Source organism: Anas platyrhynchos, chromosome 1, assembly GCF_047663525.1.
Source record: "Anas platyrhynchos isolate ZD024472 breed Pekin duck chromosome 1, IASCAAS_PekinDuck_T2T, whole genome shotgun sequence".
Lineage (NCBI taxonomy): Eukaryota > Metazoa > Chordata > Aves > Anseriformes > Anatidae > Anas > Anas platyrhynchos.
The window spans coordinates 8,782,482-8,806,379 of record NC_092587.1 but is presented as its reverse complement, the minus strand read 5'-3'; the positions used below and the strand labels follow the sequence as shown (position 1 = coordinate 8,806,379).

The 23,898-nt window shown below is 38.7% G+C and overlaps 1 protein-coding gene across 4 annotated transcripts in view; it reads right to left on the bottom strand.

Moving 5' to 3' along the window:
• Positions 1-981: 981 nt before the first annotated feature.
• Positions 982-23,898, bottom strand: part of SEMA3D (semaphorin 3D) — a 142,897-nt gene continuing 119,980 nt past the window's right edge. For 2 of the 4 annotated variants that reach the window (XM_027460093.3, XM_072026114.1), the window contains exons 12-18: positions 23,617-23,839; positions 20,334-20,422; positions 18,423-18,464; positions 17,018-17,175; positions 14,648-14,712; positions 12,684-12,823; positions 982-2,582 (exon numbers count right to left, since the gene is read on the bottom strand). In XM_027460093.3, the coding sequence (XP_027315894.1) occupies positions 2,169-2,582; positions 12,684-12,823; positions 14,648-14,712; positions 17,018-17,175; positions 18,423-18,464; positions 20,334-20,422; positions 23,617-23,839 (1,131 nt within the window). In that variant the 3' untranslated portion in view covers positions 982-2,168. Of the gene's footprint in view, positions 2,583-3,762; positions 3,860-12,683; positions 12,824-14,647; positions 14,713-17,017; positions 17,176-18,422; positions 18,465-20,333; positions 20,423-23,616; positions 23,840-23,898 lie in introns of all 4 variants that reach the window. The other 2 variants (XM_038186215.2, XM_027460118.3) reach the window with 2 other exon arrangements.

The following is a 23,898-nucleotide window of genomic DNA, read 5'->3' as shown; positions in this document are numbered from 1 at the left end:
CAAAACCATGAGACTCCTGTGAAATGCCTGGCCTAAGTTATTTTGCAGCAAAAATGGCAAAAAAAAAAAAAAAAAAAGTTCTCGGCACATGCTCAAAGTACTGTACTGCTGGTTAGTGTCTTCAGCATCAGTCTTTCTGCTGATTAAAGGTCCTGTGCTGAGAAATTCCCTCCTCCCCACAGACATTATAGTATCTAGCACTCAGTGCTTTACACTATCAAAGCATTGTATGCATGCCATTTAGTATCTCCTAATTAACTCATACATCTCCTACAAAAAAAAAAAAAAAAAAAAAAAAAAAAAAACACTAAAAATTAATGACATATGGTATTGCTGGCTTTTATACAATACATGCAGACTCAGCTTTTGGTTTTTACAGGAAGCATGGGTAAGTTGAGTTCCCTTTCTGAAGTCTGACATACACATTGCTGTATCTGACTTACAACAGAAAGGAAATGAACAGTGATGAAAATGGTAGCTACACAGTTATCAACCCGGGACTGAATGTGCACACAAACACCAGCATGGGTAAGGGCAGCTTTCTGAAGCAATGCTCTCTGTTCCTTAATGAGGCGCACACCAATTACACGGATTTCCCACAGACTTTGTTCTCCTGATCTGTAGAATGCATGAGAAACGAGTAAAGTCTGTCATTTTGGTATCCATCAAAGCTCTCTTCCATGTGAGGAAGTGGCTAATTTGTCATTTCACACTCAAAAAGGCGTGAAAGGCAAAATGGAGGACGTTAGCTGGAAGAGAAGAAAGAAGGGCTGTGACTCATGAGAAGAGACAGTAGGCCTGATTTTGAGCTTGTGTTTGTTGCTGCATATCAGGAATAAGTTCAATAAAATCATACTGATGTCAAACAGACAAGAATGAGGCCAGGGTTTCCTGATTTAAAAAGATTTACACTCCTACAACAAAAATATGAATTGAGGAACAAGGAACATTTTACAAATGGAATCATGGTATACAGCAAACTTCTAACTTACAAGTTTTATTTACACTTTGACATCTTTTGATTTCTTTATTTATAATAAAAGTATTAATTCAGACAATGCAAATTTTCAACTTAAAAATACATAAGACCTTTGGGAGAAAATCCCAAAGAATACACACATCTGAGGAATGTCAGCTCTGTGTCAAGAGCACTGATCTCAGCCACTAAATATCTTCCCTCATCGTCATTTGTTTTAGCTTTCTTGTTGTCTTTTATTTTTCTTTTCCTCTGCATAAAATAAGGCTAGCAAAGGGCCAGAGAAACAGCCAGAGTACAACACTGAGAGGGACAGGAGAGGTGCAGGCAGGAATCCCATTATTTGTTAATAGGATTTGTGCACATACCTCCCACACACCACTTAGGAAATTTACTCCCAAGCATCTCAGTGGCAATTTCAATTAGGGTGAACATTTCATTTCAGCAGATGGACTGCAAACTGGTGGCTATCAAACTCTAATGAATAAGGCTTGATAATTTCCCTCTCTTAAACTCTGATTATGCTTTCTCTCTCTCTCTCTCTCTTTTTTATTTTATTTTATTTTTTTTTTTAATGGGGAAAATCAATGTAATCCCTAAACCAATACTTAATTTGATTTTTCACTGAGCCTCTCTATGCTAGCAAACCCCACCCATGTGCCTGTATACAAGCCCAATGGGTAAATTAGTGGGTATTTTTGCAGATCTGTCACACATTTCTACCGTGCTTCTTATTCAGAAAGATGCCAAAGAACTATGAATACATCTACCCTCCCCTGAAATGGATCCACCTCTGGGGTGGAACATGGCAGCAAATATTAACATGGGAACACAGACGCTAAATCCTATGTGAAAATTATGCAAGAAGTACAGAACACAGCTCACGTAGCCTCAGGCTACCCAGAAAATAGCTAAAAGTGTACATCTTTTCTTTTTAATGAATGCATTCAAAATTATTGCCTGGCATGTGGTACTCCAATAAGGAACATCTCATTTGGTATCGAATCCCATTGTACAGTCTTGTACAGATTAATAGTGATGGTGAGCTATCTGATTTCAGTAAGAAGCAGTACTAATTCATAGGCAAGATGCACAAAAACATAACACAGTTTTTTGTTTGTTTGTTTGTTTGTTTGTTGTTTTTTTTTTTGTGTGTGTGGAAAATGTCCTTTCTTTAAATAGTGTTTGCAAACTACGTAGATGGTGGCCTGGCCGGCTCATGGTGCCTTCGGTTTCGCTTTTTTTTCATCTCCTGCACATGCTTCCATTTGGCACCACCTTTGTTTCGCTGTCGCCGTTTCTCCCGGTGCCACATCTGTTCACAGTACTCATCCAGGCTAAAGCTGGGGCTGCTGACGAGCTGGATGTAGTCCTTGTACCGCAGCCGGGACTCTGTCAGCAAATCCCTCACCCGGCCATCCTCGTCCTCAGTTTTCTGAGTGCCTTCCATTTGCCCATTCTCAATGACATTTAAATTCAGCTTTACGATGGTGTGGACAAAGGTGTGTTCCTGGGCTTTGCAGAAATAGGCTCCTGCATCCCGTCTTTGCAAGCTGCGGATCAGCAGCCCATGCTCGGTTTTGATGATCCTTTCGTCTGCCTTCAGCTGCATGGTTAGACAGAGAAGAATGTGAATTGTGAATGTGAATTTCCTCAGAAAAAAAATAGAACATGCGTCAGTGCAATACCAAAGTGGAGACAAGGCAGGGCGGGCACACTGCACATCCTGTCGCACCACAAGATGGGGCATGCATGGCTCAGACAGATACCATGAGATCCTTTCAATTCCTGAGTTCTGCTCCTAACTATAGCATCTGCATCAGTGACATTTCAGCATGCATTAGTAAAAGATACACAGTGTACAGCTGAAAGGCCAGACAGCAGCACTCATCACACCAGAATGCAATAGATAGGCTGCATTCTCCAAGGAAGGTTAGGCGTTTAGTGCCATAAATCTCATTTGTTTTTTAACTGCTTTTCTTGAGGTATCCGTAATATATCCAATATATGGGGGTACTTGTATATCTGGAATGATCTGAGACATTATTGCATTGAAAATAATGTCTCATTATTACTGCTGATTTTTAAAGTGAAATGCTCTGATTTTTATCTTCTTCAACTGGGATTTATAAAAGGAAACTGATCCTGCCTTTGACTTACTGAGACATGCTTAAAAGCACCCAGTGAGGTTAGAAGAACTTACAGGGGAAAAAAAATAAAAAAATAAATAAAAAAAAAAAAGATTGTAAGTGAGAGCTGAAATCTGTCATCATGGAACTGCAGTTTCATTTATAAATGGAAATATTTCCAAAAACATAGCGTGATATGAAATGCTAAAAAATAAGTTGCACCTTAAAGTAATAACACTGTAAGATAAGTTACATATTTGGTGATCTGAAAATTACTTCCAAAATAACCTAACTCTGAACTAAACTAAACTAAACTAAAATTATATATATATATATATATATATAAATAAAATAAAAATAACATAAAATAGAAATACAATACAATACAATAAAAAAACAAGTTGGGCATTGGGCATCTAAGTATTTTTGCAGCTGGGGAACACAGAAAGTAAATGATTTGCCAAAGACCATATAAAGATTAGTAGCAGAGGTGTAAGCAGAAAGCAGAGCCCTAACTCCCAGACTCCAACACCAGCATTTCCTTTGAAAACAATCCTGTTCCAGCACAGAGCTGTCATCTCCCTGGCATGCGATGTTCTGCTGCCGCACAGAGGCTGCAGGCCACAACAGCACTGAAGGACCCGGGGTGCCGCTTACTCAGCCTGCAGCAAAGCCAGTGTCTTGATCACAGCCTGAGCGCTGCTGGTGGTACTGGTATAATGAAGAAAATCTTCTGCACAGGGCTGAGCACCGGCTTTAAAAAGAGGGGTGGGGGCAGAGAGAACCAACACAGAATCTGGAAAATTTCCCGGAGTGCACATCTGACCCTCCAACAGACTTCAGAGAATGAAGATCATGGAGGCATAAAGATGACTAAATTAGATTTATTCACAGTGGGTAAGCTACACACTGTTTCTTTATGTAAAAAATCTGCACACAATTCCCTCTTCTACTCCATGGGAAAAAAAAAAAAAAAAATGTATTTATACATATGATTCTCCATCTGTTATGATTCTAACTCACTGGTACTTTATCATAAGAGGGTATCTTGGAGCAAAAAGATGGATGAGGTGCCCTTCCCAGGGCTTTTTGCTTTCCCATTTTCTGATATTCTTTGATAAAGACTTTGGAAGGGTTAAATGATTTAAGAGACCTTTTCAAGATCAGCAGAAAATATAACACACGTGTATCTAAGTAATACATGAACAGAAAGAGAGTTTTCCTTGCTAGCCTGTATCAGCTATTACAATCTTCAGCAACCTATAGATTAGTAGATTAATCTACCTGTATATCTACCTATAGATTAGATATAGGTAGATATTGGCCTGTGTACTGCAATTGTTTTGACTGCATCAGAGAGGAGAAATCAAATGCTACAAAAACCTATGCTAGAACATGGCTCTGGCTGCCTGCTTCTGTGGCCAGGCATTGTTTGGATCCTGACACATGTCGATAGTCTTGTGTCAACCCTGAGTTTTAGTTTCTTTGTTTGTAAATTGGATATAATCATGCCCGTTGGCACCAGCAGGGTGAAATCATGCTAATTTCTGAAAATTCCTGGAAAATTGATTATTTTCTGACAACAGGTGCTACATGAGCACCAGCCATATTTGAATTACTATACGGAGTTCCAACTGGAGAAATTATGGTCAAAACAGAAGAACAGACACAGAAGATAGCAGGGAGACAGATTAGAAAAGACCAAATTTTCTCTTCCAGAAGCTACAGCATAATAGTCTTCAATTTTATCAGATACTGACACTTTGTCCCAAGTAAATGTACCTTTCTCATGGTTACAGTAAAAACAGAAAAAAAAAAAACAGAATCATAAAAGGTAAAAATGAACCCAAAGATAAGTAGCTGTAGGCAGAAGTATGTCTAGGGCAGGTGTTTCCTTGTGCTGTTGTACTCCACAAAGCGAAGCAGGAGCAGAGTCCAGGTGGAAGTGCTCAGGGGTTTGGCTGTTGCAACATGACAAGGAAGCCCCTCTTTTTTCTGCCCAGGCTTCATGCTAACAATGGAAAATCCTACAGACCCCCAGTTTGAGGAATTTAGGGAGAGGGATGGGAAGGTGAAGCTAATTTGCAGACATTTGGGTTTCATAAAGCTCTATGCAAAGACCCAGTTCCCACATTGTTTCAGTGAAAACGGGACAGACCTCTTTGAGCTCAGGGCTGGATGCAATTGCAGCGGTAGCATCTGCCTATCGTGGCTCTGCCAGTATTGTAGTCTAGAGTGCCTTGACAGCTGTGTACCTCCTACACTTGGAAGTGCTCCAGCTGGCTCTTTTGGCTGGCTCGGCACCAGGCCAAAAAGCCCTCACTAGTGCTTCGCTTATTTTCAGTGAAAGGAAGGGAGAATAATGGCATATCTAGACTTGAAAAGATGACTGGACCCCCAAGTCTAGCACCCTGCTACTCATAAGTATTTACCGTTTGTGTAGCAGCAGTCCCTTTCTAGTTGTAAATGTGTTAACTCAGAGAGTTGCCCCACTCTGCCTCAGGATACTGCAGAGAAAGCTAACAGAGGCTAAATTGGTTGTGTCCCTTAATCCCAGCCCATCACAGATTCTATTTTTAATGAAGCAGCATTCTTACAGAATGTCCTGTGTTAACCTTGGATATTGATTTACAGTGACTGTCACCTCCTTCTTCTCTGGGCCTTCATTGTTCATTCTTTTCTTATCCTCTGGTAGGATGAAATTATGGCTCTGATTTCACACGTATTGAGCAACACTTCATTATTGTTTTCCCCCCTCACTTCTCTTTTTGGTATCCTGTTTATGTTGTTTTACCCATAGGTTCAGAACTCTTCCTGTCTTTCCTCTCTACTTTTTCCCCCATAGGGCTCTGGAGTTTCATAAACACCTGGCATTTCATTACTTGGTAGTAGATCTTTAACCTTTCACTTGAATGTTTAATGTGCTCTTTGGTTCCTGACCTATAGATGTAAAACACATTTTATTAAATTTTGAGGAGAGTGAAAAGGCTACTTAGATTAAATACATCATTCTGTTTTGGTCAACTGTGGATTCTTCTCCCCCCCAGTTATAATCAATACCTCTCCTTAAATATTTATAAACAGGGTTTTAACAATTCAGAAGTACAACGGCTTTAATTCACAAAAAGCTTGCTGACATGCTTAAATTTCAGCATACAATAAAAATTAAACAGGAGAGAAATAGTTTTGTTCAATTGGGAACCAATTGTAAACCACAAAAAATGAAGCAATTGATTACCATTAACTTTCTTTTTTTACCGGAGTGGGAGCAGGTGTTTTTTTTTGTTTTTTTTTTTTAATATCTGAATTTTATACATTTTATTCTTTACGGTAGGCACTTGAGGTTTGAAAATTACACTAAATAAAGCATGGCACATGCCATAGGAATTGGCAATATTTGACAAAGGAAAAATATCTCCACGTAAATCAAATTGATTTTTGCAACCTAAATTTATCAATAGACATTGCCAATAATGATGGCAAATCTTCAAACAATCAGTAAATTGGAAAACAACCAAGGATTTGAAAGTGCTGTGGCACCAGGTTAGGTCAATACCTTTTGTCCTTTGCTAATGACGTGTTTAGATAGCTCCCTCTTTACAAATAATTCACATGTCAACTCTTTCACAGTTAAAACACTGCACCTGTCTGGGAGAAGAAAGTGGCTTCAAAGCCTGCCTTCCCTCATTAATCACCATGTGAAAAAATGTTAGAGGTAAAGCTGGACTAATCATGGGTTAGCAGCAACCCCTGAACAAACTGTTGCAGGGAGGAGAGAGAAATGAGGAACATTTGTTTAGAAATCACATTCAACTTTGTGTTTTTTTTTCTATTGCTTTCTTATTCATTCTCACCATTTGAGTGGAAATAAAGATTACTCTGCTTTTGTTGGAATTATTATTATATGCAACTTTTTTTTTCTGTTGTCCTGGTAAACTAATCATGTAACTCCAACACAGCTGTAGAGTTAATTTCTCTACTTCTTCTTCTTCTTTTTTTTTTTTTTTTCCCTTTTTTAGCATTTTTTTAATTTATTTACTAAGAATTCACAACTAAAATGAAGAACGTGTTGTTGGTAGTGACATTATGGAGACATGTGCATTCTATTATTCTCAAGATGAAGCTAACTTCTCATTCCATGACTAATTTTTAAACTTTTACCCCCCGATATATTCAAATGAAAGCAGTAATATCACCTTATATAGCAGCTCAGAGTTACATCTTTTTTTCCCCTTAGGAAACTGTCAAAAATATTAGTCTTACTTGAAAATCTCAAGGTATTAGAAAAAAAATGCCAAGCCAATGAGTCATAATAAAATAAAAGAGTGAAAGCATAAGAGCTATAATTAGTCCCTAGGCTGCAGAATAAATCTTATTTTCTCCCACTCTTGATCTGTTTCTTATCGACCGAAGGATTAAGTCTGTGTCTGCTACAAAAATACTGAAATTCACTCCTGTTACAGAAATTACTACTAGAAATTTAGACCTTGGTATATGTCCTCTTCCTTACTCAGTTCTCTCATCTGACTTTTAGGTTTTAGGGCTGGCCTATGCATCCTTTATCACCTTTTTTATATTTTTTTCACAAGATTCTTCTGAACAGATGTTTATAACAATGAAAATCACAGCCATCATGATGCAAGAATCTCCAGCCACAAAAAGATATGGAAACTTACGTCTCATTCACCAGCATACACCCACTAAGGTCAACTGAACAGGACACAGATCCTGGGCAAACTGAAAAATGTCTTAGTCTGGCTAAAATGTTGAAAGGAAACAGCTCTTCCCTGATAAGGTCATGCTCCTGCGCCCATCTAGAAGTCCTATACAAGAGTGAATCATGTTAGTGTACCTACCAAAACATCAGATGGTCATTGGGCTGGGTCTGTCAGAAAAAACACAGCCTGTTTTCCTACCCCTGTGGGGTAGGAAAATGGGACAGGGTGAGAATGGCTGCAGAAGAAACTGGAATGTTCTTCTGCCTTTCAGAGGATTTATTTTCACCTCCAGGTATGAATATACCAGGAAAGAGAGAGTTAAAAGCGACCTGCACCTGTTCTGTCACTTCAGACCATATGGTTTGTTCTGTCCCCTGCATGGATGTGTGGCAGTTTGGCAGGCCCCAAGCCCCAGAAGGCCCAGAGTGAAGGCCAGCCTAAAGCAGGAGGCTTAACACTTTCCAGAGCCACAAGGCACCAAAACTGAGGGCTTCATAGGAAGCCTTGCACTTGTTTTTTTTTTTTTTTTTTTTTTGTTTGTTTGTTTGTTTGTTTGTTTCCAGTCCTGATGCCTATTATATACCTAGGAATATAACACATAGGAATTTCAGGAAAAAATAAATAAATAACTGAGTTTAAGCTTCAGGAAACTTCAGCACCTTAAGTCATTATGTAGAAATGACATCCCCACTTTATTTATTTATTTATTTATTTATTTATTTATTTATTTTATGAACTCCATTCACCAAAACACTCTCCCTCATCTCAGTGACTGAAACTGCAAGCACAGGAACAAATGTGATCAATTGCGTGAGCAACACTAACCACAAAAGCACTAGATATTTGACTCCTGACCTTAAAACAGCCCTAAACTACAGGAAAATGTACTCCCACTGGCAGCAAAATGACCTGGTGACAGCTCCTGGACCACAGGAGATCCGGTCCCTCCCCACAGGTTGCTCTGGCTGGAAGTCACACTCTGAACCATGACCCGAAGGGTGAAATGTTGGAGACATCCTGCTGGGCACAACGCTTCCCACCTATTCTGGATTTTGCCCTTTTCCTTCCCTCAGGAAGCTGTACTACATGTCAGAGAGAGTGCGTAGCTGTCTATTTGCAAAGCGAGGCTTAAAGACTTGCTGAGACATTGCAGCTACAGCCCTGGAACTAAAAGTCCGTAACCTAACTTCCAGGTGCACAGAGTCATTTGCAAAGCATGGTATCGTCATCACAATAAGTTACACCGCTAAGACACGCACTGAAATAATGCACAGTGTTATTTGAGAAATCTGCTGCAGGAAGGGAGAGGGAGCAGAAAATATAATTGTAATGGGAAAAGTTATGGTGAGGCATTGGCTAAGCAAAGATCAAGCTACACATTAAATATGACTACCTTGTTGCTGTCACATATGGTATTTCAGTCAAGTTGAAGTACTTTGCAAAGAAAGTCAATTACTATGCTTGTCTTTGAATTTTCCAGGAAGGCCTCCAATTAGGCTCTAATACCAATGAACTCATTTCCACTGATAAAATAGATTCCAAATTAGGAAAACTGAAAATCTTAATTTAAAAATGCCCAAATTAAAAAAGGGATTAACATTTTAACCTGCAAATACTCTTATTCCCTTTAACAGGAAGAGTGATGCTCAGCTTTTCTACAGATTGAGTGGGTTTATTTAGGCAGTCATATCTGAAATTAGGAATTTAACTTCGGGCACATGCATTTTTAAACATGACATTCATATATGATTAACTCTATTTTAAATATATATATATATATATTTTTTTTTCTCTCTTTTCCTTCTAAAAAATGAAATGTGCCAACATGGTAATTTGAGATGTGAAAGCTGAGTTTACTCAGGATGAGTTCCAGTTCTTAGGAGACTGGAACTAAACTGGGTCAAAACACTAGAAAATAAGAAAAAGAATTCTCTGGCAGGAATCAAGCAAAACTAATAGCTATATACTGTCTTTAAGTGATCTGATCCTGTAATTGTCAATGTGTGCATATGCATTTATACAAGCTGCAACCTTCAAAGACTGGAAAAATAAATAAATAAATAAATAAACTAAACTAACAAAACCACCCCAAGGAGTTCCGGAACATGTGCTCCAACTTCTATTTTATCAAAGCTAGATCACAGAAACACTGCTATGGCTTTAGGGACAATATGTGGTAAGAAGCTATTTGCCTACTGTTAGCATTCATAATGTAGAAAATCTGTCTGCAGATTTCTTCTTCAAATTTTCTTCTAAATTTGCCTCAGAGGTTAATCTAGCCTTTTAGCAAAGCTTTACTTTTCTCATACAAACAGATGTCAGATTGTTTACACAGAGCAAGCCCAGTAAACATTTCTGTGGAAGGCTGCTAATGTGCAAAGATGTATACTGTGCGCTTGCTGGAGATTCAAATGCCATCACACATAAGTGCACATTTCCATCCTCTCTCCCTAGATCACAATCTTGGCATGCTGGGTACTCCTGTAGTATTAGGAATCATGGTGTCTGGATTACTGGTATTTAGTGCAAAAATGGGAATGGGAGCCCAGACATTCCCACAATTAACCTTTTAGAAACACAGATGTTGGCAAAAAATGGCATAGCCTTACTTTAAGCTATGTTATATGGGCTTTTAGCCTGCTCTGACTTTGTTCAAAAGCCAGTTTGATCTGCTGTTTGTTTTGTAATCAAATAAAAGAGAAATAGATAAATAAATAAACTTGGCTTCCTGACTTTCAGGTACCTGCACCTATGACATAGGAGAAAATCAATTTATTTATTTTTTCCTAAATTGAAACAGGTAAAACTTAGAAACAGCACTCCATAAGAGGCTTTCAAATCTCGAAAGTGCTGCTTCTTATGATATAGATATATTATGTTATTCACAGAGACCTGACTGCTTCAGGTGAAGCTTGTAGCTCTGAGGAACTTGGACACACGCTGTAGTTGTGATGCATTGTTTAAAAAACATGACTGGGTCTCCTCATAACTTGATATGAACTACTGTTCAGAATAAAAAAAAAAAAAAAAAAAAAGTACCTGCTTAAATTTATTTTTAAAATTACTCTTAAACACATGGTTTGAATTAAGCAAATACTTTTATTTTTTCTCTGATCAAATATGTAATTGCATTTGCAAACTGCTGCCTTAGGGAAGTAGAGCACAGAGTCTTCTGTACAGGACACTTAAAGGTAAATCAATTAAAGCAAAAACCATGAATGCCCATAGGTTTTTAAAGCCTGATACACTTCTAGCTGGGTTTTCACTTTAACCACCTGTGGCTATGATCATGTTTGGCCTGCTGATCAGAAGACCACTTTTTTTTTTTTTTTCCCAATTATGGACTGTAATGGAGGTTAGAGGTGGTATTTCAAACCAGTAAGCTCCTTACTTTGGCATTTAGTTCATGTTGGGGGAAGCAGTATGTCTATAAATTAGTGAGATGTTTATTCCCAACAGAGGGAAGAATCTTTGCCAATCCAAAGCATAAGTAAGTAAAAGGGAGTAAATTAAAATTTCTCCATTTCTTAAGGAGAAAACTCAGAGGTGACTCATATCCCTTTACTCTTGCTTCCTGGGTCAAACCATAACTGAGGTCTCAACTTTGAGGTGGCTTCATCCCTACAGACTTCCCTTCATGTTACAAGCAGTGCTTAGGGGACGACAGCAGTGAGGAAGGTCTCAACCAGAGGTGATGCTCTCATGGGCACCTGCCATGGCTTGCATCTCCCCAGCTTTTACAAAGAACTAGACTACTTTATGCACTCAGAAAACCTCACAGGACAGGTTATCATTGAGAGTGGAAGACTGGTTGTGTGTTTGTTAGTTCCTAATTTTTATCTGGGATGAACATTTAACAAAAAAGCATATCTAACACCTGGGAGCAGCTCATTTGAAAGGGCTCTTCTTTTCCCATCTTCTCCTTCCACGTTGCCATGGCTGCAGCCACAGCAGGACTTGGCCTCAGACACAAAATCATTCATGTAATAGAAAGGCTATGAAGGCTCCTGAGGTTTGAAACTCTCTCAAACCCAGTCCAGATTAGTCCCAGTTGTTGACCTTTTGGGCATGTAAGAGGTCCCCTTCGTCACTAGGCCAGAAAGCAGTCCGCAGGACATGGTACAAGGGGCACCTGGAGGTTTTTCCAGCACTTCTCCACTGGTACAGACCCCAGAATTGCCTCCTGCAGGAGTTAAGGGCCATCACAAATCTCACTGCTTTCTACTTCAGGTGAAAGGTACAATTCTTTAAAGTTGAATCTCTACATCAGCACAGAGTGCCATTTCAGAAAAATCTTCAGACTCCAAAAAAAAAAAAAAAAAAAAAAAAACATAACAAAACAAAACAAAAAAGGTCCTTGCTGCACAAACTGTTCTTTCTCTGGGGAGATGGGGAGACAAAGAGAGAAGCAGCAAGACATACAAAGCCACAATATTTAACAGTATGAGGGAAGGTCAGACACTAAATGGAGCAGAGGTTTGAACGTACTTTTGCCTGAAGCAGTAGTTGTGCTAGTTACTGAACAAAAAGGGGTTTTTTTTTGTTTGTTTGTTTGTTTGGTTGTTTTTTTTACTTGCAGTATTTATTTATTTTTACCAGCATTTAAAGCCTAATTTCTCTATTTTTTTTATTTTTTATTTTTTTATAGAATGAGCATGTAATTCAAATTAAGTATCTAAATCTGCTTATGATTCAGTGCAAATGGCTTCTCTCTTCCCTAAATGGTGTTACCAGAATGCTATGCAATACCTAAGGTGAGGCAAGGAAAAGTAAAACATTGGCTAATCCCAGTAACTCCTGCCTTTCAATACTCAGCTGAATTCTCTGCAGAGGAAACTTGTCTTGATGACTATAACTTACCTCTTCTCGATGTTCTTCTCCAGAGCGTTGAATGTACCACCTAATAGAGGCTTGCTGGGACTTAGGAATACATTCCAGAAAAGTTGAATTAAATTCAATGCCAAAAATCACCTTTTCATCAGCAGTTTCATGACTAATGCCTGGAAAGCAAACATGGTACAGGAGATTAACCCTGACCTTTTTTTTAAAGCAATGGGAAAATAGCCTGATTCAGAACAGATGCTATAAGAGTGAGTGAATTATAAAAAAGCAAAAGGAAACTTAACTTTTAGCTTAAACTATAACTATGAGGATTTAGAGGCGGCTGCTAACCTTCCTCCAGTGCAACTGTTTTTTAAGGAGGTCAATAAAATCTATAGCATGAGCTTGCTCCATTTTAAAGCTGAAGCTTTTGCCTTTGAGGAATTTAAAATCTGGCCTATATTTTTCCTTTATGTAATGCAACTAGTAAACATGAGAGAGGTGGAGCAGCTGCTGAAGGTACATCGAGATCTGCAGAAATTCAAGCTCTTTGCATTAAATACTTTTATTTCACTGTGCCACAGAGATTTTAGTAGAGCCAAACAACTTCATGCAACCAATGCAGTTTCTGGGATGGAATCTCGCACACTGGAGCACTGAATTTAAGTAGGTTTTGGGGCCATAATGTTGTTAATTATCACAAATAGCATAAATTAACCAAGAGCCTGGAGTGGCACAGGTCAGCTTCATGGTTTTATGGCACACAGAGGTTATCCCCAGCTGGATGAAATTTCTCTTGGTAGTGCTATGTCATGGAGAAGGATTAATACCAATTTGTGTGCTAAGTCATTTTATATGGAAGAGTCAGGAAAACTGACTCTTCCAGTAGCTCTTTATCCGTCCAGAAAAACATGACATTGTCAGTCTTTCTGCTAGCATTTCTACACCCTTGAGCTTTGCATGGTCTCAGATGCCACTGCTTGGAAGTGATGGCAAGCAGCAAGTGGGTGAATTCTGGCCTTTTGGTAAAGAACAAGAGTTTTGCCACTGGCTTTAATGGTAATGAGACATTACCCTGACTTTGTTACTATGTCTATATGTACACATGTACAGCCAGAGTCCTCTACACTGTGCAACAGACTTAAGCTTTGATCCTGTGGCAAGCAGCTCTGATTTCTGCAGGGATTCACGCCGAGATCTGCGGCAGGCATCCAGCATTGCTGCGGCATGAAAATCACCAGATCAATGGAAAGTGGTGGCTTTTCCTGAATCAAAGCTTGAGTGCAGCAATACAATCAATACTGTTTTGACTGTGTTGCTCACTTTAATAAGCAAATATAAGAGCCCCAGACAAACCCAAACTTGGTTTTGAATGCTTTTCATTTATTTTATGCTGCCACAGAGATTGCCGTGTAACCACAGGATTTCATACTGACAGTGCACGCTGCAAGGGAACTGCTGCAGCTGCCAAAGGAGCAAGCCAGATTCTTTGGCACCCGAAAACAGGGTGTGGGAAAGGGAGGGGGGAACTGACAGGAGGGGGCGTAGGCTCTTGTTAATAACAGGAGTATTTAAGTAGCTGTGGGGAGGGGAAGGGGATGCTTTACCAGCTGGAGCTGGGTCTTAGGACTTGCATCCAGTGTATGTGATGGAAGGGGAAAAGTTGGTGTGTTCTGACTTAGCCCCTGAGGGTTTCTCTGTGGGATTGTCTTCCCTGTTTCTGAATTAACCAAAGTCCCAATAACTGCTCGTGGTGATATGTGTGATGTTTTCCCTCCCCTGGGTGGGTGCCGGGGAGGGATGCCCATGCAGCATCCAATGATACTGCCCTAGGCTTGGCTCCATGAATTTAACTGTGGGTTAATATATCTGAATCACAGGGCAGCTACTTTAATGGTGTTATTTTCCCCAGTTTAGCATGTTTTCACAGACAAACAGGAACCCTAAAAGCAAACTCTGTTGTCAAAAGGACTACAGAGCAAGGAAAAGTGCAAAATACTCACTGTCTTCCACATCCCAGCATTGTGCGACCGGGTCTCCATATTTGACATCTTGCCTTCTGGCTCGCCTATGGGAAGAGCATGAAAACTTGTAACACTTCAGGCATAATTGCTGGAATTCAACAGCAAAATACAGAGGGGCTCAGCAGATGTGGATGCACGTTGCTCCCACCCTACTGCTGACAATTACAGTCTTAACTAAAACCAGCCTCACCCTCAAAGCTGCATGTGGCCTAGAGAGATTTGTACAATTGACATCAAGAGAAAGGCCTGTGATTTGGGAAAACCGCTGTGAGGGGAAAGAGAGGGGGGAAAAAAGAGAGAGAGAAGAATAAATCTGCCTGGAATAAAGAACGTGCCATATAGTGACAGAAAGAATAGCTAAAACTGCTTTAAAACTGTCCATTCTGGGTGTAGGTCTCTTGGTGGGATGGACAGTCTTGGAATTATCTGGAAACATCCTTAATGCTGTGCCATGAAAAAGATCTGAGGTTCAACAAGTCATAATAAAACTTGAGCTCAGCATCAGCCCAAGGTAATACTGATTGGTAAATCTGCCATTAAAATGAAGAGGAGAAAACTTATATTTTAATTTGTCAACAAAAAAATGCCAAATCTGATTATGTTTCATCTGCATGTATAGAAAAAGAGCTTAAGCCAATGATCTGGTTCCACAATTAACTTTCTTTGTAACTTCTGGGTGTGTTACTTAAACTCACTGTGATTTAGTGTAATTTTAGTGTCATAGTATTAAAAAAAAAAAACAAAAAAAAAAAAAACAAAAAAAAACTCTTCCTCTGTGAATGATTGCATTTATCTCCCAAGAGTTACAAACATGTTTATGTTTTAATTTTTTGGTGGAATAATTGAAGACCTGGGGAGGAGCTCCCTTTCTCACAGTCACACTAGAGCAAGACCTCACATCTACAGAGCAATGCCTCAGCAGGAGAGTGGGTTCCCAAGGCTGAACTGTCTGCTGCGGTGAAAGCTGTAGACATGCTGGAGGCATAGGCTGCTAGATGGAAGAAAAACATCCAACTGATCTACTGGAGGATTCCCAAGACTGGCCACCCCATCCTTTGTTTCAGAGCCACAGACTTTTGGCCTACCCACCAAACTGCACATCTGTTGAAATGCATGGACCATCAATCTCCATGCTCCAGCCCACTTCAGACTTCAGCAGGCCTCATGTGTGACTAACTTTGCAGTGAGCCTGAACACTTGCTTTTCTCCTTTCATTTACGCTTCTCTGAATTTAGTTTGCTTTGGCTTTGAGGAAAAACACATAAAGTTCCTTGACACCATGACACAATAACCTATGACTCATTAACTTCAATGCTTTGTCTAATTGCTCAGGTCTCAGCCCTGCAGCCCCTGAGGTAGAAAATTTCATTCCAGATCCTGAGCTCAGACTGCAACCTCTGACCCTGGCTACAAGAATTACTGTCAGGAAGGCTTCGTGCAAAGAGCAGTGAAGGGGCTGTGGACTCCAGCTCAATCAGCCAGCTCAGAGCAATGGCTAAATCAGCCAAAAATTCCAACAGGCACATCCCACGTTGAATCAACAGCTTAGGTAATGCACTGCTGGAGGCTGCAGCACACTCTTCCTCCATGCAGATCCATGCTGCAGCCCTAGCTGGTAGGTAGAGAGCTCAAATAAAGCTTCTGTCACTGTAGAAAAACTGCTCCTGCTGCAGACCAATCGCACTACTTAAATCTCTGTCTCCCTCTCATGGCTAGACCACAGATAAAATTTAGGAGAGTGAACTATGTTATCTGAGTTAGTTAAATCAGATAGGAAAAGCTTCTTCTTTTAGATCAGGGAGTTAAATGAATTTATCGAGTTAAATGCATTTCATTGCTGACCAATCTGGGATAATAGAGTAGTAGTATCCCAGTAGTGGTAATATTATAGAATGGCTTTGGTTGAAAGGGACATTAAGGATCATGTAGTCCCAACCCCAGGATTGATAGCCTTTGCTTCATAACTATGGTGGTGCCCTGAACAAAAAGCAAAAGCTTATGAGGCTCTCACATCTCTCTTCTATTGTCACAGCCTGGCCCTTGATCTGAGCATCTCATGCCTTAAAGAATTCAGCATAAAAAAGGAAAGTGATGGATTTATTATGTTAGCTGCAGTAGCTGAGTTACTGTCACACACACTTAAACAATGCTGTGATGTCTTCCCAGCTCTTCAAGCAGAAAATGTGAAAAACGGCCAGAGTTTGATCAAATTTTAAGGTAAATGACATGCTATGTTAAAGTAATTAAAAAAAAAAAAAAGTGAAAAAGGTGACACATTCTTATTGGGAACCTCTTAAATTCTTGCAAGCAGCAAGATCTTTTACAGCACATGATATATTTTTTCCTTACCTTTTAGAAGTGGGGGCATATCTGGAACAGGAGTTTCCATCCCAGGCACAGTATGGGTCTCTGGCAAGGCAGCAGTCTGCACAAGCCTTCCCATACGTGTGACATCTGTGCAGAGAGAGCTGAACCAATCCATCCCTGGAACCAATGTACAATTGCTGCTGCAAATCAGGCAAAGCGAATGAATTAGGATCTTTCTCCAAGTAGCCCAGTTAAAAAGTTCCCTTCCTCCGTGCCACACTTGCAGACTTTCAACCTTGTCCCAGATTTTTGAAAAAAGAGGGAGAATTTCTCTTTTACTGTAAGCTGTTTCTCAGGGCTCAGTGTGAACCGGCCATTCCCAACTAATCCCTGATGGAAAGGGGACTGCTGTTCTGGAAAGACACCAGCACTCAACACCCTTACACTGTGTCAAAAACCAAACCAAACCAAAAGCAAAACAGAAGCAATCTATGGCAAGGAGGCTTTATTAACACATTTAAAAATAAGGGGCTGGATAGCCATGACGTTCATGATGTTATGAGTCTGGGAACTAGTGATGACTTTGTGTGAATAAAGCATCATCTTCTGCTTCTGATCTTCAAGTAATATGAGGATAATGTTACCCCCCCCCCCCCAGTGGGTGAGTGGATTGCTTGTTGAGACAAGGGTGGTCCAAGTGCTTGCTGTTGAGCCAGAGCTGGCTCATGCAGCACTTCCAGCTGGCTTGCCACCTTTTTTTGGGGGAGATGGGACCCAGCTGTGCTGTGCGTGCCTGAACAACAAAATACCTCCTGTATTTGGTGTGTTCTGCTGAAGATGCTCTGGCCACCTCCATGGGGACAGAAGGGGTGGCTCTGGTGTCATGCTGCCTCCCGAGTCTGCACGGAGCCGCCACAGAGCTCGGAGCTACCCTGAAACCCTTTCCCATAGGGGGAATGCCAATTGGGACCAGTCCCTGACAGGAAGGGACCACCCGGATTTAGACTGTGAATTAAGAGGAGGGGGGCTGGTGTGCAGGCTGTGCGTGCACAACATTCAGCACCATGAGGCCCTGAGCTCTCCTGACTACTAATGCATAAAAAATAACAATAATAATAATAATAATAATTTATTGTTAGATTGCAAAGAGCCAAGTATTTCTAGTGTCCAGAAAATGAATGTGCATTGACTTCATTCACAAATCCCACAGCCATATGACTGAAGATTTGTTTCCATGAATAATTACTAGCTTGGGTACACAAATTACTGTTTGTAAGCAAATGTGAATTAGGCAGGGAAACAAGTTCAAACATATCCCCTTCTTTCCACATCCATTTTAAGAGTTATCCATGGAAAGTTTGGCCAATAAGTAACAGGCACCACCTGAAAATTACAAACTGTTCAGTGTACCATATATCCTGCAGTAATTAAATGAGCTTGTGATTACCTGCTTCTGAGAAATCTCCATAGTCGAGATAAATGAAGGGTGCTAAAAAATAAGTTAGGAAAGTGCATTAGTTTACACATTCCCTTTTGTTAATAAAATGAGAACAGACACTAACTTACCCAAAAGGTAAATTAAATTATAGATTAATTTATGTGGTTTAAACTAATATTGAAACAAAACAAAAACAAACAAAACATTCAATTCTTGCTTCCAAAAATACCTCCCATAATTTTTCCCTGCTACTTACAAGGTGACTGGCTCTAATTCTTAAAGTATCCTGACCTGGGGACTGGCAATGAGCCTTTGCATCAAGTTAAGTTCTTATTAAACGCTATTTGCATGGCATTTAAGAGATACAAAGGCAGATCTTCTTCACTAGGATACATTTCACTTCTGTGAAAAACAGTGAATCTTTTGCCGGTGACTGATGTAAGAACAGGACAAAGCTCTAAGTATTATCTGTCTCTTAATAGAAGATATTAAGATAGAAGATAATTAATCTACGCCTACTGTTTAATGTTAATATGGTTCTAGAAAATAAGAGATGTTTTTTTCAGCCCCTCACCCCCTTTAATTTTCTGGATTCAAAACCATAGAGGTAAAATAAATGTTACCAGTAAAAATGTGAAGGAATGTCTGCTGAGTAGAAAAAAAAATAAATAACCTTTTATTTTGTTTTGTTTTAAATATGATATGGTACATTTGCCCTTGACGTTATATTTTAAGAATGCAGCAAATTGGTGCACATGCTGAAACTCCTGATTAGTTGGCAGGCCAGTGAGTAATCTTGGTATTTTCAGAGCAATATTTATAATCTGTGTCCAAGAAGGTTAGAAGAAGGCATGGAGAACTTTTAAATCAAAGTTTTATCATACATCTGACATATCAAAAAGCATTACAAAAATAATTTTTAAAGATTCTGTCCTCATGCTTGGAAAACACAGCCTCTAAGACTCAAAATCATTTCTTTAGCATGGACAGAAATTCTGGCTGAGACCTCATATAAGAGAAAGAATATACAGGGACATGATCAAGATGCCAGGGACACAGATAAACTTTAATGAAAAAGCAAAGTGAAAACTGAAGAAGAGCTATATAGGTGAAGATGAAGCAAAAGAGCTATGTAGGTGAAGGTGAAAAGGAAGAAAAGTGAGAATGCAAAGAATGAAGAAGAAACTGCAAAATGGAAAAGAAAATCAGCCAGAAAAGCACATCTCTATTTTTCTACTGTAATGGAATGTGTGTGTAAGCTTCCTCACCAGCAATGAGGTTAATAAGAAATTATGCCTGTGCAACAGAAAGAAGGTTTTTTGTTTGTTTTTTACAAGTTCTATTTATGAATAAGATAATGGTTTTCACAGGGCTCTGGTGACTTTTCTTCTCAGCCAGAATAACCAAATCAAAATGGTCAAAAACACTCCAAAAGATTAAAACCCACTCCAAAAGATTAAAACACAATGATAAACAAAACCTGATTTATTTTCTTTCAGTTCTCAGTTCCTAAGGTGTTTTATTTTAAAGAACTTCTCTATATCTGTGGATTTTTTTGGTTTGTTTGATTCGTAAATTACAATTATACAAAGAATAATCATAAAGCTGAGACAACTGGAAAATTAACATTAAAAATACAATAATAATAAATAATTTGTTCTCATAATAAGATTGCAGACTAGAACAAAGAAGGAAAAATGGGACTTTCTATGAGCCTGAAAAATCATGGCCTGTTTTTTTTTGGTTTTTTGTTTGTTTGTTTTCAATTAAGTCACCAAAGAATACCAAGACATTTAAAAATTTACATAGTGTCCCTCTGAAAACTCGAACTAGTTCCAACAAGCAAACAACCATACAGACAAGGCCAGTTTGGGCCTTAAAGTTCCCTGAATTATAGAAATACTGTCTGTTAATTCTTACCTTGAATATCTGCAGCTCTTCCAGGACCACCTCCTCTTTAGTCCACTTTTCCTTGGTGATGCTCACGACCTTCAGGACAGTGCCTACATCTGAAACAAATGTTTAGCAAGTAAACCCCACTGTTACATCTCAGCTACTCCATTTCTTACTTTATATCAACTTTTACATATATATATTTTAAAAAGTGATGCTGTATACTTAAACTAGAAAATAAATAAAAAATAAACAATACAAAATTAAAAAAAAAAAAGAAAAGAAAACAAAAACTGTGCACTGAAAATAAACCTAATGCATCTTCAAGGATGTAGCCTTCAAATGGGACCTATCCTTGGTGCCATGTAGGTATCTATCACTACCTACATAACTCTATAAAAGATATTTGGTTTTATCATATGGCAGAGCCAATGCAATTGTAGACTGTGCTCAACAGGGGTGGACTAGCACTGCTTCTACACAAATACACACACATGCAAATACTCATAAGCACAAGCACATTCATGATCCCAGCTGGATCTTTCTGCATGTTTTCTTGAGCAGGAATTGGGACCCATCTGACCCCAAACAGACCCATTTTTTGGTTTTATTTCTATTATTTTTATTTTTATTTTTTAGGATTATTTTTCATCAGCACAGCTTCTTAATCAGAAGTAGGTTTCGTTTTAATCTGGCAAATTACGTGACGCATTTTTTTCATTTCTCTTTTTATTTTAGGGAGATTTTTACACAAAATCTCCATTCAACATAAAAAAAAAAAAAAGATTAAATATTGCAAAATTTATTTCTTTATGCTACCTTGAGATTATTTATTAATATATATATTTTTATTTTCTCTGCTCATTAATTTCAACTTGAATTCATCATCTGTAAAAAAAAATAATAATAAAAATATTGTTTCAGACCATTACACATTGTGAATCTTTACTGGCCTTGGGAAAAAAAAATGTGCAGGGAAATGGGTTGGGTGCTGGAATATTCAGTGTGGAAATGACACAGTGCTTAGTGCTAAGCATTCATCTTTTTGAAATAATGGAAAATAATACACTGTAATGGAAAGAATGAGAAATTATTTGTTTTTCCAAACAAAAAGATCATATTACCAATCAAAGTATTTCAGTTTGTCTTATATATTAGACATTTGTTTTGTTTGGACATAATTTCCAAAGACTGTGTATGTTAAAAGACCTGCAGCATGGTTGCATGTGCCTGACTTTCTAAATTCTACAATAACATCGTTACATACATTCAAACACAGAGTAGGTTTCTGATCTGCTGCTAAAAAAAAAAATCATAGGTTATTTGGTATACTTGTATTCAGTTTCTCTATGTGCTATTTGAAATTTTATATTTGTGTTTAGATATTTTTTTTTTTCCATAGGACAAGTTTAGAAGATAAAATGGAACAAAACCACATGCCTCTGGAAAAGAAAACTCATTTTTAATGAAAGCATGATAAAAAAGTATCTGCATGTTATGGAGTGCCACCTAGTGACTGCATGGTACCTGTGAGCCTGGACACGTCCAAACCGAATGAATTACTCTGAAGAGTTAGCACCAGTGCTGGATAGTGACAGGTAACATGGCAATATTCAGGTTGCTGGTCTCTCAGTATAATTTTATTCCTATGACAGATTTTGTAGCAGAGGATAGAAAACATCTAAATGCAACCTCTGCAATCACTGAAAGAATATCTTGTATATTTTAGCTCTAACTCATCTTTTCTTATAGCTTGTTTTACATTAATTTTCTTCACTAGTATGACTAGAAAAGCAATCTCTAATGGGTACTCTCAAATCTTATGCAGCTCACAGCCTGAATTTGTTCACTTTCATTTGCCAATGACTATATTAAAGATTACATTCAGAAAGAAACAAAGATTTTCTGTCATCATGGGTAAATTTTATTCCTAGCCTCCTCAGGCAGCCAGGGAGCAAATGCCACATTAATGTTCTTTTCTATGAAAATTCACTTTTCCATTTGACACCACTGCACTGTGGTTGTACTGAGTTGTGGGGACTGTAGGGGAGTCTCACACCTTCTTTTTTGGAAGACAGAGTTGTGAAGTGGATTGAGTTGAAAGATGTAAATGAAAAGAGAGAGGCTCTCTCTGAACTTGTGTATGTGACAGTGCATCTGAGATCCTCCTGAAGGTTGAGAAAACCCACACATTTTAAAAGACGATGTTCTGTGACAATTCACACCAGTCCCCAGATCACTTGAGGGTATGCATAGTTATCAAACTGTATAGTCCAGACAAAATGCTGCACAACCCAACAACAATGAGGTAGGATTTAAACCAAGATTTGGTTTCTCCAAAGCTCGTGTGAATCCTCAGATAAATCTTTTCCCCTCTGTGTACCTCAGTTTCACCCTCAGTGAGATGGGGATAATGGCAATGGCCTCCTTAGTAAAGCATTCAGATCTTCTGGTGCAAAGTGCTTTGTAAGAGCTATTACAACTGAGGAAACTTCAAACTGTGGATTAAGAACAAGACATTTCTGTGGAATAAGATGAGGGATTATACTTTAGAAATGTTATGAATAGACACGATAATTTTTAGCATGCCATGCTGTTGGGTGATCTATTCAGTGATTCTGAATTTAATTACTATGGTAAAAACAGAATTTTTTCCTTAAGCTACCATAAAAATGTAAATACGTACGTAATTATTGAAAAAAGACTGCAAAGCAGATTTCTTCCTTAACAAGTTAGTTTGGCCTCTCTCTGTTCAATCCTGGCCCTCTTGTTTGGAACTATTCATGTTGCAAAGTAGTATCTTTAAAGGTATTTAAGTGGAATTGTTGCCTTAGGCTTGATCTGAAATCTTTCTTAGCTTTTCAGTGTCATGAGGTATATTATTGAAGCACATGTCACTTTTGATAACAGGAATTATCCTTGAAGTTAATTTTTTTTTTTTTTTCTTTTAATTGCTTATTGATGTGCTGCCAACAGGAACAGGAGCCACATAACATAAAGACAAGTCGTGAAGGACATTTGGACACTTGAAAGTCCAGGTACTCTGACCCTTAACTGGGTTATCACCTGGGGACCAAGCAACGTTAAAATCTAAATCTCAGGAGAAATTTCTTGAGATGACAAATTCTTATAATCTTAGCATTTTTATGAAGCCCTGGCACAGAACTGGGGGCATCTAATTCTTCCTGAAGCTGTGTGATTAGGGAAAATATGTTAGTCAATTAGTTTATTCTAGACCTGCTGGACTTTTTAAAACTGTATTTTTAAAGGGCGGGGCATGTACAAAATGATAGTGGAAATCCAGTCATACCTGTTCCTAGGAAAATAACATCATATTGCCCATCCTCTGCCATGACATGATCCACCACAATCTGCGTCAGCCGATAGTCCACGTTGATCCGAGTGAATACCGGTCCTCCAGTCACCGGGTAAACGGATTTGTACATCAGAGGATGGCGTTTTATAAAGCTAATGACTTCATCAGGAAAGTCTCTGGTAGATTTTATGAGTGGATCGTAGGTTTTGCTTGGACACTGAAAGAAAAAGAGAGACCAAGAAGTTGCGATGAATATTGTGAAAGAAATACCTGAAA